Genomic DNA, 15,143 nt, shown 5'->3' with positions numbered 1-15,143 from the left:
TATGGCATTTGGAATTACGATTTTCTCAAGATACAAGCCCAGCAGTGGGATTGCTGGCTCATAGGATAGCGCTGCTTTCAGTTTTTAAGGCACTTCCATGCTCTTCACACCACAGTATCAATTTACATTCCCACCAAGAGTACATGAGTGTTCCCGTTTCTCCGCACCTTCTCCTGCTTTTATTGTTTGTAGATTTTTTGATGGTGGCCATTCTGACTGGTGTGAGATAATACCACTTTGTAGTTTTGATTTGCATTTCTCTAATAATTACAGACAGTAAAGAATCTGCCTTCAGAGCAGGAGACTTGGGTTCAACCCTTGAGTCAGGAAGATCCCCTAGAGAAGGGAACGGCTACCCATTCCAGTATTCCTGCCTGAAGAATTCCTTGGACGGAGGATCCTGGCAGGCTACGGTCCATGGAGTTGCAAAAAGCAGCTAGCACTTTCGCTTTCAATAATTAATGATGTTGAGCTTCTTTTCTTTTGCCTCTTGGCCAACTGAATGTCTTCTTTGGAGCGACGTTGATTTAGATTCTCTGCCCATTGTTTAATTGGGTTGTCTGTTTTTTTGATGTTGAGTTCCATGAGCTGTTTGTACGGAACAGCCAACATTTAAAAGCCTGACCATACCAAGTGCTGCCAAGGAACTCTCACACCAGGGGGTGCGAATGTGCAGGGGTGCAGCCACTGCACACCTGTCAGAGTGTGTGGCTGAAATTAAAAAAATATTTTAACACCAAGCGCTGGTGAGGATGTGCAGAAACTGGTCACCCGTGCACTGCTGGTGGGACCGTAAAATGGTTTCCGGCTCCTCTGGAAGATGGTTTGGCGATTTCTTTCCAAAGTAAACATGCACTTCCCATGCAATCCAGCAACAGCGCTTAGGTCTTCATCCCAGAAAAATCAGCATTATGTTCAAGCAAGAGCCTGGCATAAACGTTCAGAGCAACTGTATTCACAACAGCTAAAAACTGGAAACAAACGAGCAGTGCTTCAAGTGGGAGAACAGAAGCACGAACTCGGATCTGTTTACATCACGGGACAGGATTCAGCAATAGCAAGGAATGTGCTGTTTACACCTGGACACTGTTGCAACCTGGAGAGGAATGCGCTGTTTACACCTGCAACAACCTGCACAGACCTCAAGTGAATTATGCTGCTGCAAAAGAGAAAAAAATTGTTTCCAAAAGGGTATTTGCACTATGATTCCACTTATACAGTATTTCTTAAAAGACACACTTGTGGAGTTGGAGAGAGTAGATCAGGGATTACCAGAGGTTTGGGGGGAGGTTATAAATGGGGTAGCAGGAAGAAGCCTTGTGGTGATGGAGCGTTCTTTATCTTCTTTCTTCTCTTTTTTAAACGTTTTATTGACTCTCTGCATTTGCTTCTCGGCTGTGCTGGGTCTTTGCTGCTGCACGCGGGCTTTCTGCCTCGCTGGCAAGCAGGGGCTACTCTCTCGTCGCCGTGCTCAGGCTTCGCACTTGCAGAGCATGAGCTCCCGGGCGCGAGGGCTCAGCAGTCGTGGCCCCTGAGTTTAGTTGCCCAGAGGCAGGTGGGATCTTCCTAGACCAGGGATTGAACCCTGCACTGACAGGTGGATTCTTAACCTCTGGACCACCAGGGAAGTTCTGTATCTTTTTTTCCCCCTAATAGGGGCTTCCCTCATAGCACAGTTGGTGAATAATCCGCCTGCAATGCAGGAGACCTGGGTTTGATCCCTGGGTTGGGAAGATCCTCTAGAGAAGGGAAAGGCATTCTGGCCTGGAGAATTCCATGGACTGTACAGTCCAATGGGTCACAGAGTCAGACACGACTGCGCGACTTTCGCTTTCTTTCTGATTTACAACATTAACAGTTCTCTGTACTGCTTGTGGTAGGAGTGACACAGATCTAAACAGGGGATAACATCGCACAGAACACACACAGAGACACATACGTGCTTGTAAAACTGGGCGACTATGAATAAACTCTGTGGATTTTGCCAATATCAACTTCCTGGTTTTGATATAATGATGCTATTGTTATACAAGATATTCACACTGGGGATAACTGGGAGAAGGGTCCACAGCTATTCCCTGTATTTCTGTGGCTTTGGGGCAACTTCCTGTGAATCTCTAATGGTTTCAAAGTAAAAAGGCTTTTCATGGTTCCACCCCTAGGGATTTACCCAGGAGAAGTGAAACAAGGGTCCATGCAGGAACTTGTACACGAATATTCATCACAGCTTTAGTCATAACAGTCCCAAACTGGGACAACCAGACGGCACATCTACAGGTGAAGGATGGATCCGCAAACTGTAGACTATTCACACGGTGGAGTCCTCCTCAGCAGTTAACAGGAGCCAAATGCTAGTACAAGCTGCAATACGGTGCATCTCAAAATAATGTTTGGGGTGTTTATTTAATTATTTTGGCCGCGCCATTTCTTAGCTGTGGCATGTGAGACCTTCCAGCTGCGTCATGCTAACTCTTAGTTGGGATGTGGGATCTAGTTCCGTGACCAGGGATCGAACCCAGGTCTCCTGCATAGATAACGTGGAGTCTCAGCCATGGGGCTACCAGAGAAGTCCTTCAAAATAATCATTCTGAGGGGAGCGAAGCCAGACAAAGACCTTTCTATGTGGTTCCATTTATATGAAATCATAGAATGTGCTATAGAATCTTTAGCATCAGAAAGCAAAAGTAGTTGGTGGGGGAGTGGCAAGAAGGGACAGGACGCGGTGGTGGTATCACGGGCTCTGGGGAGGGGCTGGAAGGAGACTGAAGGAAGCACTCCCAAGAAACTTGCAGGGGACCGGACTGAGCCTCGCCAAAGAGCAGCTTAGCCCCTTCTCTCTTGTCAAGCAGACTATATGCGGCACTGCTTGCCAAATTTAGAATTATTCAGTTAAAAATGGAGAAACAAGAAATATATATGGCATTCCAGCAATTTTTTACCCTTTAATGAGCACCTGTCTATCAGGGACAGGGCATGGAACATGACCTCTGGCCTCGGGAGCTCTGGGTTAGAGACAGGAGGAAATTGAGAAAAGCACTGTCTCCTCCAAGAAGCCCTCCTGGCTATGCCTGCCCTGGTTGGGTGGGGAGGGGCATCCCACCTCTGGTTCTTACAGCATAGCCTGACCTGTGTGTCCAAGGTCAGACCATGCTCTGTCCAGGGTCTCACCTCTGACAACTCCTCTGTGCATTCCTATTCTGACCAGATGGGTGACTCCAAGCTTTCCTAAGCTTGGGGCTCAGGGTTTGGGTGGATTTAATTGAATGACATTCCCTTGGGATTTATTATATTTCAGAAAAAATCACCTATTTTGGAGCAACCTTCCGAAGCAGCCTGGCTTTCTATGCACAAAGGCAGTCAGAGAAGCGCAGAGAGGGTATACCCGTGCCCCCAGTCACACAGCCTGTCTACCATGGTTGGCTCACTGATGAACCATGCCTGAGGTGGGAGGGAGGGGAAGCCACATCTGTGCAGAGGTGGAAAACTCAGCGCAGAAGCCCTGGCCTCTCAGTCATGGGAGGAGGGGCTCCTTCAGAATCTGAGACAGAGCCAGAAAAGTCACTTCTGTGGGTATGTATCATTAAACATTTCTGGGAAGTCTGAGTCCAGCCCAGAACCCAGGCGCCAAGCCCAGCCTCTCCTGCCCACCCCACCCCCACCACACCCCCGCCCTGCAGCTTGGATTGTTCTGCTGATTAACTAGAACTGGCTAGAAGCTGGCACGGAGAAGGCAATGGCAACCCATTCCAGCACTCTTGCCTGGAAAATCCCATGGACAGAGGAGCCTGGTGGGCTGCCGTCTATGGGGTCGCACAGAGTCAGACACGACTGAAGCGACTTAGCAGCAGCAGCAGAAGCTGGCAAATGCTTGACCTCTGCCCTTGAATCCAAGCTCACCGCCCCAATCCCCAGCTCCCCAAATATGGTTTACCCCTTTTCCACGGGAGCCTCCTGCCTTGTCAGCTATGGACCCCTCTGGTGCCTCTGGACACATCTAGCATCCGTGGCCCTGGAGGATGGTCCGCTGTCCTGAGAGCACCCTGTCAGCGCAGGGGCGCTTTCTCACGGTGTCAGGTAGCTTCCTGCTTTAACCAAACCTGCTATGACAAAACTCTTCTCTTTTTTGGCCACCCCGTGGCATGTGGGATCTTAGTTCCTCGCCTAGGCATCGAACCCCTGCCCGCTGCATTGGAAGCAGGAAGTCTTAACCACTGTGCTGCCAGGGAAGTCCCCTGACCAACCTCTTCCTCCAGTGATGGGAAGTAGGGCTGGCTTGTTTTGAAGACCCCAGAAAGGGAATCAGTCTTGCTACCTGGCTCAGAAGACAGCATTGAGTCATCTGAGCGGAGACCAGAGACTGGGAGGGCCCGTCGGCCCCCCAGGAGGATTCGGTGCCCCTCCTCCGTGTCACCTCTGGGGAGCTCCTCAGAGAAAGCTCTGAAGGGACCCAGGTGTGCATGGCCCTTAAGTTAACTGTCTACATCAGCCTATTTGCAGATGAGGAAGCTGAGCTCCAGAGACAAAGAGCTGACCGGGGGCAGAGGGGAATGCGATGATAGGATGAGCTGCCCATAGAGGCGCGCTCTGGGCCCGGACTGGTTTCCAGGACCTCAAAGCCAGCAAACCCCAAACAGCATCTAATAACCAACCACACGTGTGCCCCATCTGGTGTGCGAGCGTGCTTAGTCGCTCAGTCCTATCTGACTCTTTGAGATGCCTTGGATGCAGCCCGCCAGGCTCCTCTGCATGGAATTCCCCAGGCAAGAATACTGGAGGGGGTTGCCATTTCCTCCTCCAGGGGATCTTCCTGACCCAGGGATCGAACCCACTTCTCCTGCATTGGCAGGCAGATTCTTTACCCCTGAACCACCAGGGAAGCCCGTAACACCCTCGCCAGCTGGGCCAAACACCCACGAGCCCTCCGCCTTCCTGTGTCACATGACCTGGCCCTCAAGGAGGGGAGGGAGGGAGCGGGTGAGGATGGGGAAAATTATTAATCCAGTGACCTGCCCGTGTCTGGGGAGATTTTTTTTAAATTTAAATTTATTTATTTTAATTGGAGGCTAATTACTTTACAATATTGTGTTGGTTCTGCCACACATCAACATGAATCCACCACAGGCGTACACGTGTTCCCCATCCTGAACCCCACCTCCCACCTTGGGGAGAATTTTCTGAGTGATGGCATGAGTCTGCTTGCCCAGGTTCCCTGGAGGACCACTTATGTCGGTCCGTGCGGATGGGGTCTGACCATAGGGTCTGGTCTTGTACCAAGCCCAAGGACATATCAACCAGGATGTACTTGAACCTGTCATAGGCCGGCCCCTAAAGCTCCCGTGAGCCCATCCATGGGGGCGCTGATTTCCCATCTTCCAGAGAAGGTATGCCACCAGCCCTGATCTCCTTACCCTCTGCACCCTCGCCTTGACTGAAAGCCCTGTCCCCACCCCCTGGAGAAACAATGCAACCCCTCAAAATGACAGCGACTCATTCATTCATTCAGCATCTCAGTCATTCTGTACATCTTTATTGAACTCAAAATCTCGGGAAGGTTTTATTAAGCGCTTTCCTGTAGCTGGATCCACAGGCCTGTGTTTGTCGCCTTGGGTGGGGTCCGGATGTGAACACTGTTCCCCACAGACCCCCGGGCAAGGCCCTGGGAGGGACTGTGGCTGCCCAGAAGAGGCGCCCGGGCTCAGTCCTGGAGCTTGCTGGCATACACCTCGGCCCTGTCCAGGGGTGGCCCCCGGTTCACAGACGTGTATGAAGGCTCCGAGGTCCCCAGGGACTTCGGGACAGCCTCCTGCGTGATCTGGGAGTCGTGGCTTGTTGCCCCGTCAGCATCGCCCCTGTCCCTGACAGAGGAGATGAGCAGAGCCGGGGTTAGGGGCACAGAGCTAACCGCCCCCTCAGCTGGACAGGAACCTTTCTACTTAGTCGTGGCTTTCACAGAGGTCACCTTAGGCCTTCATTCAAAAGACCAGTCTTTCTGGACTGTTTCCTGTGTGCCAGGCCCTGCGTTAAGGAAAGTGTAACTCTTTTGGAACTGGGTGGACAATTTACAAGTCTTAGTAAGCTGGACAAATGTCCCCAAAGAGCTAAGATTCTATGGGAGACAGACCACAGCACACAATGACCAGGCAGAGAGGACGAGTCTGGGGAGGGAAGCCACTGGAGGGCTTCCTGGAGGAGGGGGCAGTTAGCCTGGCCTTGAAGAGACTGGAAGCACAGAAAGGCATCGCAGGCATTTGATAGGAAGGCCTGGGGTGTGTCTGGGGCAAGAATGGGGACCTGTGGGCAGCTGGAACTGGGATGCGGGAGCTAGGAGAGACCAATGGAAGAGCCAGACAGAAGTCAGATAACAGGACCATGGTTAGGATGCTTCCCAAAGGGAGGGAGGGACGTGACCACATCCCACCTGCTCCCAGATCTGGTCAGACAGGCCAGTCCCTTGGTGGCTAATCTCATCTACTATTTGTTTTTATTAACCTAAATGTCAGAGAGCACTCTGATTTCCAAGGTCACTGCCGTCTCCCTACTCCGTCCTTTACCCACCCCACGTCTTTAAATCTGCCTGTCTAATTCTACTTTTTCGCTTAATTTCACCCACTCCAAGAAGCTTTTCCATCCACCTTCTCCACTCACACTGGGACAAGCATCCCCCCTCTCCTTCTTTAAAGCTGCCTGGGTCTCCTGCCTCTCTTGCTGAGATGCGCACCCCACATGAATTTTCAATTCATCCCAGTCCTGATAAGAATTTGTTCCTGCTGTCCCTTCCTCTAGGAAGCCCACCCTGATACTCCAGGGAGGATCTGCACTGCTCTCCTCCGGATTCCCACAGCACCTGCACCCGTGGGTGCCTTGACTCACTCCCTGCTCCATCCTGTGACTGCACGCCTGTCTTCCCATCAGGCAGCTCTGTTAGCTGCTCCAGACACCCCAGGGGACCCCTCCAGTCTTAACCTAAATAGACGCACATCAGAGTTGTCAGTGGACTCAGGTGACTTGGGAGCTCGGGGCCAGCTCCGTTTTAACAGGTTCTGTGACCTTGGGCCTCCGTTCCCACCACAGACCTCAGTGTCCCCATCTTGATAACAAAAGCTAAGACCTGTTTAGTACTTGGATTCCACCCTGACACTGGAAAAGACCCTGATGCTGGGAAAGATTGAGGGCAGGAGGAGAAGGGGGCCACAGGGGGTGAGATGGTTGGGTGGCGTCATCATCTCAATGGACACGAATTTGAGCAAACTCCGGGAGAAGGTGAAGGACCGGGAGGCCTGGCGTGCTGCAGCCCATGGGGTCGCAGAGAGCAGGACACGCCTGAGCGACTGAACAACACCGCCTGAGTGCCCAGTAGGCCGTATAGTAGAGAGACTATTTCACTTATCCCTTGCACCTCCACGGGGCAGACAATATTGATCAGAATCTCCATTTTCCAGAAGAGGACACTGAGGCATAGAAGGATAAGATATCGGGTTGGCCAAAAAGTTTGTTTGGGTTTTTCCATAAGATGATACGAAAACCCCGAACGAACTTTTCAGCCAGCCCAATCCTTGCCCAAGACGCACCGCTGTGTCTCAGCTGGGGTCTACCCACAGGGCCTTGGCTCTAAGCCCCTCTTACCCAGCTGAAGACTTGACCTGGGCCTCTCTGGGACCCTTCTCCCATCTCACTGGACCCCCCACCCCACCCAGGGCAGAAAGCAGCTTTACTCCCAGGCTCTCCCCACCTTGGAAGAGTTCCCGTGGGGTGTGTCCCCAAGCACCGCACCCCCACCCCCCAGCTGGCAGATACTCACACGAGGCTGAGGACGATGGCGCCAGCAAAGCCGACAAGCAGGAAGAAGGGCAGGGAGCCCAGAATGGACGTGATGACGATCATACCCCCGCTCCGCCGGCCCGGCCACGTGTCTATCGCCGAGTATGGGGTGACTGCGGGAGGCAGGCGGTCACTCCCTGGACACTGCATCTCCCAGCCTCCTCCCAGGGATTGGGGGTGCCTGCCTTGGCGGCCAAAAATCTCAGGGATGAAGCGAGGCCAGGCCAGTACCTCCCCCTGGGTCTGAGGCGGAATTAGATTTGCCTCCGTATTCCACTCCCCAGCTTTGTCTTGCGTGTGTCTACTCTCGCCTTCTTATCACTGCCTTTTTGTATGATTTTAAATGATAAACTGTCTCAAGTCTTCCGGTGAAGACGGGATACAGATTATAAACAAAATACAGGCGGAGCAAAGAAAGCTGATCGCTGAAGAAATGACTTTTTTGAACTGTGGTGTTGGCGAAGACTCTTGAGAGTCCCTTGGACTGCAAGGAGATCCAACCAGTCCATCCTAAAGGAGATCAGTCCTGGGTGTTCACTTGAAGGAGTGATGCCAAAGCTGAAGCTCCAATACTTTGGCCATCTGATGCAAAGAACTGACTCATTGGAAAAGACCCTGATGCTGGGAAAGATTGAGGGCAGGAGGAGAAGGGGACGACAGAGGATGAGATGGCTGGATGGTATTACCGACTCAATGGACATGAGTTTGAGTCAACTCTGGGAGATAGTGAAGGACAGGGAAGCCTGGTGTGCTGCAGTCCATGGGGTCACAAAGAGTCGGACATGACTGAGCGACTGAACAGAACTGGGAGGTCCCTAATCTAATGAAGCCGGGGGACCGTGGCCTCCCTCTGCTCTGACCAGTGTTGCCCATCGGAAAGAAGTGGACAAGTCATTACAGGTCCTCCTGTGAGCTGGCCACTTCCCGTCCAGTGTCCCAGGTAGATCCCACGAGACCCTGTTTTGCAGATCGCTTACTGCAGCTTAGGGAGATTGCGTGCCTATTCAACGGGACTCGGACTCCAGCCTCAAGCCGTAGGTCTTTCTGGTCCCCAAGGGCACACTCTCCAAGCAGACTGATCTCCAGGCCCTGCCCTTAGAGTGCAGGGCCTAGGGCCTTCATCTGGACTGCTCAAAGGAGCCCTGCTGGGGAAGTGGGGCAAGGATAGTCCTTCCCATTTCTCAGATGGGAAAACTGAGGTCCTGAAGGGCTCACACAGCAGTGAGGCTCAGCGGCTGGGATTGAACTTGGGACTCTTGGTCCCAGGGCAGTGTTGATCCAGTGGCACCACAGAGCGTGGCCGTGTCACCGGAGGATGGGACGGAACCACCCAGTCACACCCGGGCCTGCCCATCTGCACCCTCACTGGCCCTGTGACCTCAGACAACCTCGCCGAGCCCTAATTGACCCACAAGATCACTGTGAGTGGCAAGGGGGTTCTTTGGTTTTTTTGGTTGTGCCATGCAGCCTGTGGGATCTTAGTTCCCCAAAAAGGGATTGATTCTGGGCTCCCAGCAGTGAAAGCGCAGAGTTCTAACCACTGGCCCACCAGGGAAGTCCTGGGAGGTCTAAAATTAGGGTCACGGGTCGTCAAAATTATACTGGGAAATCACTTCTGTTGCCCCTAAGCTTCAACAGATAAGATTCTGAATTTATAAACCTCAGATCTGTGTTGAGAACACAGCTGGAGGCTTGAGGACAGACAGGCAGGACCATGGGCAGATGCTTGGGCCTGCAAGACGCCCACTTTAGAAAAACCACAGGGCTCTCCAGGAGAATGGCACCCTGCTGCCTCCAGGGTTCCTGCCCCTGTGGCTGAGATGCCTCTGGAACCATCTTACATGAAAATGATGTTGTCGTTGGCAGGGTTCAACAAGGGGGTGGGTTAGGGTCTAAATGCATGATAACCGCCCTGCCCTTTAAAGGCAAACGCATCATCAGAGCTGAAGATGCCTGCTGGTTCTGTCTCCAGTTACGCCTGTCCAGCTGGCCAGTGCGTGCTTAGTCGCTCAGTCCTATGTGACTCTTTGAGACCCCTTGGACTGTTGCCCACCAGGCTTCTCTGTCCATGGAACTCTCCAGGCAAGAATACTAGAGTGGGTTGCCATTTCCTCCTCCAGGGTATCTTCCTGACCCAGGGATCGAACCCACGTCTCCTGCATTGGCAGGCAGATTCTTTACCCCTGAGCCACCAGGGAAGCCCGTAACACCCACGCCAGCTGGGCCAAACACCCGCGAGTCCTCCACCTTCCTGTGTCACATGACCTGGCCCTCGAGGAAGGGAGGGAGGGGGCGGGTGAGGATGAGGAAAATTATTAATCCAGTGACCTGCCCGTGTCTGGGGAGAATTTTCCGAGTGACAGCTTGAGTCTGCTTGCCCAGGTTCCCTTGAGGACCAGCCCCAGCCCAGCCCCACCACTTACGGCGGTTGGTGCGGATGGGGTCTGACCATAGGGTCTGGTCCTGTACCAAGCCCGAGGACATATTGACCAGGACATACTTGAACCTGGAAAGAAGTGGAGTGGGGATGACTTGTATCCATGCTGCGAGCCTTGGCCATGGGGAGGGGGCGGGATGCGGGGTTTGGGGGCAGAACCGGGACTTGTGGAAGATGAAAATCTAGGTGGCCACAATGGGTGGGGTGGCAGGGGGTGTTCTGGCAGCAGGCTGCTGTTGGACTTTGCATCGGCATCACCTTCCCCCTGGGCTGCTTCCCTGGCTCAGACACCTCCTCCACGAAGCCCTCAGAGCCTGCACTCTCCCTCTGGGAGCCCCTCTGTTTCTTTGTCACATATATTACGCTCTTAGCTGACTTGTGGAGTAGTGACCCATTTGTCTTCCTTGCATTTTTGCCTTCCTCTATTCCTAGCCTGGTCCTTGGTCTCACAAAAGTGACTTTAAAAAAAAAAAAAACCAAGGGAATAATATCTGTTGCAACACCGCTGCCCTCTGATAAGGGCTAACTTTATAGGCAGAAAATCCCAATCAAGTGTTGCAAATCATAAAGGAAGATCAGGTGACCAGTACAGAATACCCATAGCCTTAGGCCTTCTTCACCTTCAGTTAAAAAGGGTGAATGTTCTGAGATCAAAGAAATCAACAGCCTCTAGTTTGACACTTAAAAAAAAAGAAGACCCTTAAAATCTTCATACCATCCAGGATTTTGCTTAATCCCCTGCTTCGACAGGTTTGACGATGGGAATTCCAGAGGCTGGGATGAGTCCCCTAGGTAGGGTAGGCTCAGGTAGGAGGGAGAGGTTTTCTCCCATGAAGAACAAGGTCAGAGGTAAGAGTTGAGGGCGGGGGCAAGGACATCCAGGACTCAAGTCCTGCCTGCTGGCCAAGGCGAGGGGAGGAGAGGGCTGTGTGAGAGGATGGAGGTGAGTGACGGCCTGGGCCCAGATGTGGCCCAGAGGCTACAGAGACCCCTGTCCAGGTGTCTCCATGGGAACTGGAGTGGGTGTAGTCAAGGCTTGGCACTGGGTAAGCCCCCCGGGCCTAGGTCACCGTTGAGCCCCCAACTCGGCCCCGAGAAGATGCTCAGGACATGGGTGTGAAAATGAATCGGGGCCCCTCGGTTCTGGGGTGGGCCACGATAGGGTGCACTGCAGGGAACAAGGAGAAGCCTTCACACCAAACCCCAGCTTTTCTCACAGTGACCCCCTTCCGCTTCTGGACCACTGTTCCTTCCCTGTCAAACAAACTGCTACCCGGGTGATGGGCCAGGATCAGGTGCGTACTTTGTGGGGCTTGGTGCCAAAGGGAAAATGTGGCCCCTTGTTTAAACATGAAGGCTTTCAAGATGGTGATGGCAGAGTGTTAAGCCAAGAGGGAGTCCCTCTGAGCACAGGGCCCTGTGCACAGTCGCCCGCCCAGGAAGCCGGGAATCCTTCACGGTACCCAGGACGGTCCTGGCATGTGGTAGGCCCTGAAGGAATGTGGCCTCTGACGCTTCACCCAGCTCTAGGTGGCCCTCTGCCCCCACACCAAGTTGGGGCTGGGGCTCACCTGCCATCTTCCAGCAGCTGCTCACACTCACCTGTATTCCGTAGCTGCGGACAGGGGTGGGTTGCAGAGGCCCTGGAAGTTTGGGTCCGACAGGCAGGTCCCGTTGGTGCCCACCCTGATCAGGTAGGCATTCAGGATCTCCGAGGCCTGGGACACATCCCAGACAGCATCCAAGCTGGGCGAGTCGCTGCACGGGGTCAGGTCAAAGGCCGCAGTCTTGTAGGGCCCTGTCCTCCCCCCCTTGGTCTGCTGGAACGTCGAGCTGAGAGGGGTCTTGGTGCTGTCCTGCACAGAGGCGTTCCTGAAGCTAGCTGTGGAGGCAGTGCCGGGCTGAGTCACTCACTCAGTCATTCAACAAATGTCCCTAAGCATCCTGTTTGCGCCAGTTTCAAGCCGGGTCTTGGGATCTCTTCCTTACTTGCTGGGTGATCTTGGACCACTCACTGTATCTCTCTAGACCCTTTGTGAGACGGGAGGAAAATACCCCGCAGTGCCCACAGACTGGGATTGGGCATAGGTAGGCAGTCAATAAAATCAGGGCTACACGAACCGCTATAAATGGCTGAAAGCTAAGAGGTGGTCATCGGGTTCCTCCTCTCGGACCCCAGGGTCGCTGCCAGTGAACAGGTGGGGCTGGCCCAGAGCTAGCACGCCTCCCAAACACCGATCTCACACCACCTCGGGAAGCCTCGGGAAGGACTTGAGCTCGAGGACCAGAGACCCTGATTCACTCTCCAGCTCAGGAGCTCCCACGCGTCACTCTGCCTTTCTGGGCCCCGATTATTTGCCCCTGTGTCGGGCATCCTAACAGACACCCTGCAGGCAGGTTGTGACGATCAGCTCTAAGGTCTGCGAAGCCCCAGGCAGGATGTACGTGTTCGACGCTGTTCTCTCCCCCTCTAGACTCGATGTCCCTCCAGGGCAGATGTCCCCAGCCCAGGGCTGGCACAGAGCAGATACCAGAGCGTGTCAGCGAGGCGCCTGGGGTGGTTTGATTGCGTGGATGGAGCGCCCCTTGCCTTGGCTCCTCCCCTCCTGCCCACAGACAGGTCAAAGCGACCTTCTGAGCAGCCCGAGGGCAGCAGAGCCCTTACCCGAGTCGACCAGCACATAGAGGTAGACCTCGTAGGTGCCGTGGAGGGCCGCTGAGCTGCCAAACGTGCAGAGGGGCTTTTCCAAGGCCACCGTGGTGAGGGTGGGGTTGTTGGTGGCAAAGGTCACACTAGCCAGTTGGGGCTGGAGGTTCACACCTGGAGGAGGCAGCAAGGATGGGAGCTGACCCCCGGCAGAACTGCCCACACCCACGGGCAACCATTGGCACGCCCACATGCGCACGCCTGCGGCCAGTGAGCACCCGCTGGTGCCAGGCACTGGCTTTCCCTCTCCCCACAGGCCATCTCAGGAGCTTGTCTCAGACCTGGGGAGAGCCCCTGTTCCCCTCCCCCCACCCAGCCATCCTGAGCAGAAACTGGGCAATCCGGCTGAACTGCTGCCCTCTCGCTACCCCCAACAGACATCTGGTCGCCAAGAACCCCACGGCCCCTCCCACGCATCTCGCTGGTTTGAGTCCACCCTCTTCACCTGGACGCTAGTAACCAGCCCTCCCCCACTCTGTGCTCTCCGACCTGCAAAGCTGACTGCAACCCCTTACCGCTGGGCCCCTTGGGCGCTCCCCACTGCTTTCCAAAGCGATCCAGCCTCTCTGGAGGGGCAGTGAGGCCCTGAAGCTCTGGGCCTTACCTCATGGGTCCCCAGCCTGACTTGTATGCTCATCCCCTGACCTCACGCTCCAGCCACACCGATGGACAATGGGCGGGAGGTTCCCAGGGTAGAGACCCTGACAGCCACACTGAAGGACAATGGGCGGGAGGTTCCCAGGGTAGACCCTGACAGCCACACCGATGGACAATGGGCAGGAGGTTCCCAGGGTAGACCCTGACAGCCACACCGATGGACAATGGGCGGGAGGTTCCCAGGGTAGAGACCCTGACAGCCACACTGAAGGACAATGGGCGGGAGGTTCCCAGGGTAGACCCTGACAGCCACACCGATGGACAATGGGCGGGAGGTTCCCAGGGTAGACCCTGACAGCCACACCGATGGACAATGGGTGGGAGGTTCCCAGGGTAGAGACCCTGACAGCCACACCGATGGACAATGGGCAGGAGGTTCCCAGGGTAGACCCTGACAGCCACACCGATGGACAATGGGCAGGAGGTTCCCAGGGTAGACCCTGACAGCCACACCTCCCGTGCTGCTCCTCCACCTAAAAATGTGCCTCCCCTCCCGAGTCAAAGCGTCACCAGGAATCTAGTCCAGACCTCCCCTGCTCTCCAGCAGCTCCTGTGTCTTCTCACAGCCAGCTAGAGCCCTTGAATTCCCATCAGAGAAAGCTTATTAATCAATGCTAGCTATTAGTAGTCCTATCTGGGTCCCCAGAGCCTGCACAGGGCCTGGCGCAAAGCAGGGCACCCACGCCTATTCCTGTAGTGAGTAAGGCAAGTTCCCATCAGGTGCCTTTCAGGACCCTTCAGGATAATGGGGGACGCAGGACACGCCCCGTCCACGGTGGGCACAGAGCCCCCCACCCTTCTCATTCTCCGCTTACCGGAGCCAAGTCGCAGGCAGCCCAGGGCCAGCACTACCCAGAGCGGAGGCATCGCCTGGGAGAAGCTGCGACAGGACGGGAAGGTGGTCCAGGGGGCGAGCTTGGGCCGCGCGCACCTGTCGGCCCTGAGCCAAGGGCACGCCCCGCCCCGCCCCGAGCCAGCCAATCCTCAGCCTCCTCGCAGGGTATTTGCATAAACCCTGCCCGGCTTCCCGGGACTGAAGTGCTCAGAGCGCAAATCCATCCCCACTGAACCTCCCCCAAACCCACACCCCCTCCCCGCCCCACCCGCCTCACGTTCCGTGACCAAAGCGCTTTGTACTGAGGATGGAGCTGTGTTTTCAGGGCGTTTCTCACCTAATGAGACCTTGAGGGCAAACCAGCCCCTCTCTGAGCCTCAGTTTCCATACTGTAAAGAGCCCCGTAATTCCTCCATGGAATTCTCTTTATGGAAACCCTACTCTGTGCCATGTACTGGGCTCTTGTGAAGGTGAAACAGGTTAACGGGTGAAAGTGGTGTCGTGGAAACTTTGAAGTCCTGGGTGCGTGAGCTGTCCGGAGACCGCTGGTGTGACTCTTTCAGTTCACAGGTGCAGGGCCAAGGTCTGGGGAGGCCAGGGACTTGCCAAGGCTGCCGGTGGGCCTGAGGCTGACGGAGCACAGGAGTCCTCCCACCCAGCCCAGGGCTGAATGGAGCAGAGTTTTAAGG

General features: G+C 54.6%; 1 protein-coding gene across 2 annotated transcripts; it reads right to left on the bottom strand.

The window, feature by feature from the left end:
- Positions 1–5,695: 5,695 nt before the first annotated feature.
- UPK3A (uroplakin 3A) lies at positions 5,696–14,486 on the bottom strand. 2 transcript variants are annotated; one of them, XM_068972128.1, is made up of 6 exons: positions 14,435–14,486; positions 12,921–13,076; positions 11,858–12,137; positions 10,242–10,324; positions 7,799–7,931; positions 5,696–5,855 (listed from the first exon to the last, which is right to left on the bottom strand). In XM_068972128.1, the coding sequence occupies exons 1-6, from the start codon at positions 14,484–14,486 to the stop codon at positions 5,696–5,698; spliced, it is 864 nt and encodes a 287-aa protein (XP_068828229.1). The 2 variants fall into 2 exon arrangements, with proteins under 2 accessions (XP_068828229.1, XP_068828230.1); XM_068972129.1 differs by lacking the exons at positions 10,242–10,324; positions 11,858–12,137.
- Between the last annotated feature and the right edge of the window lie 657 nt (positions 14,487–15,143).

The sequence above is a fragment of the Capricornis sumatraensis genome, chromosome 4, assembly GCF_032405125.1.
Source record: "Capricornis sumatraensis isolate serow.1 chromosome 4, serow.2, whole genome shotgun sequence".
In the NCBI taxonomy this organism is placed as follows: Eukaryota; Metazoa; Chordata; class Mammalia; order Artiodactyla; family Bovidae; genus Capricornis; species Capricornis sumatraensis.
Note: the sequence above shows the minus strand (reverse complement) of the source record. Positions and strands in the feature narration are given on the sequence as shown.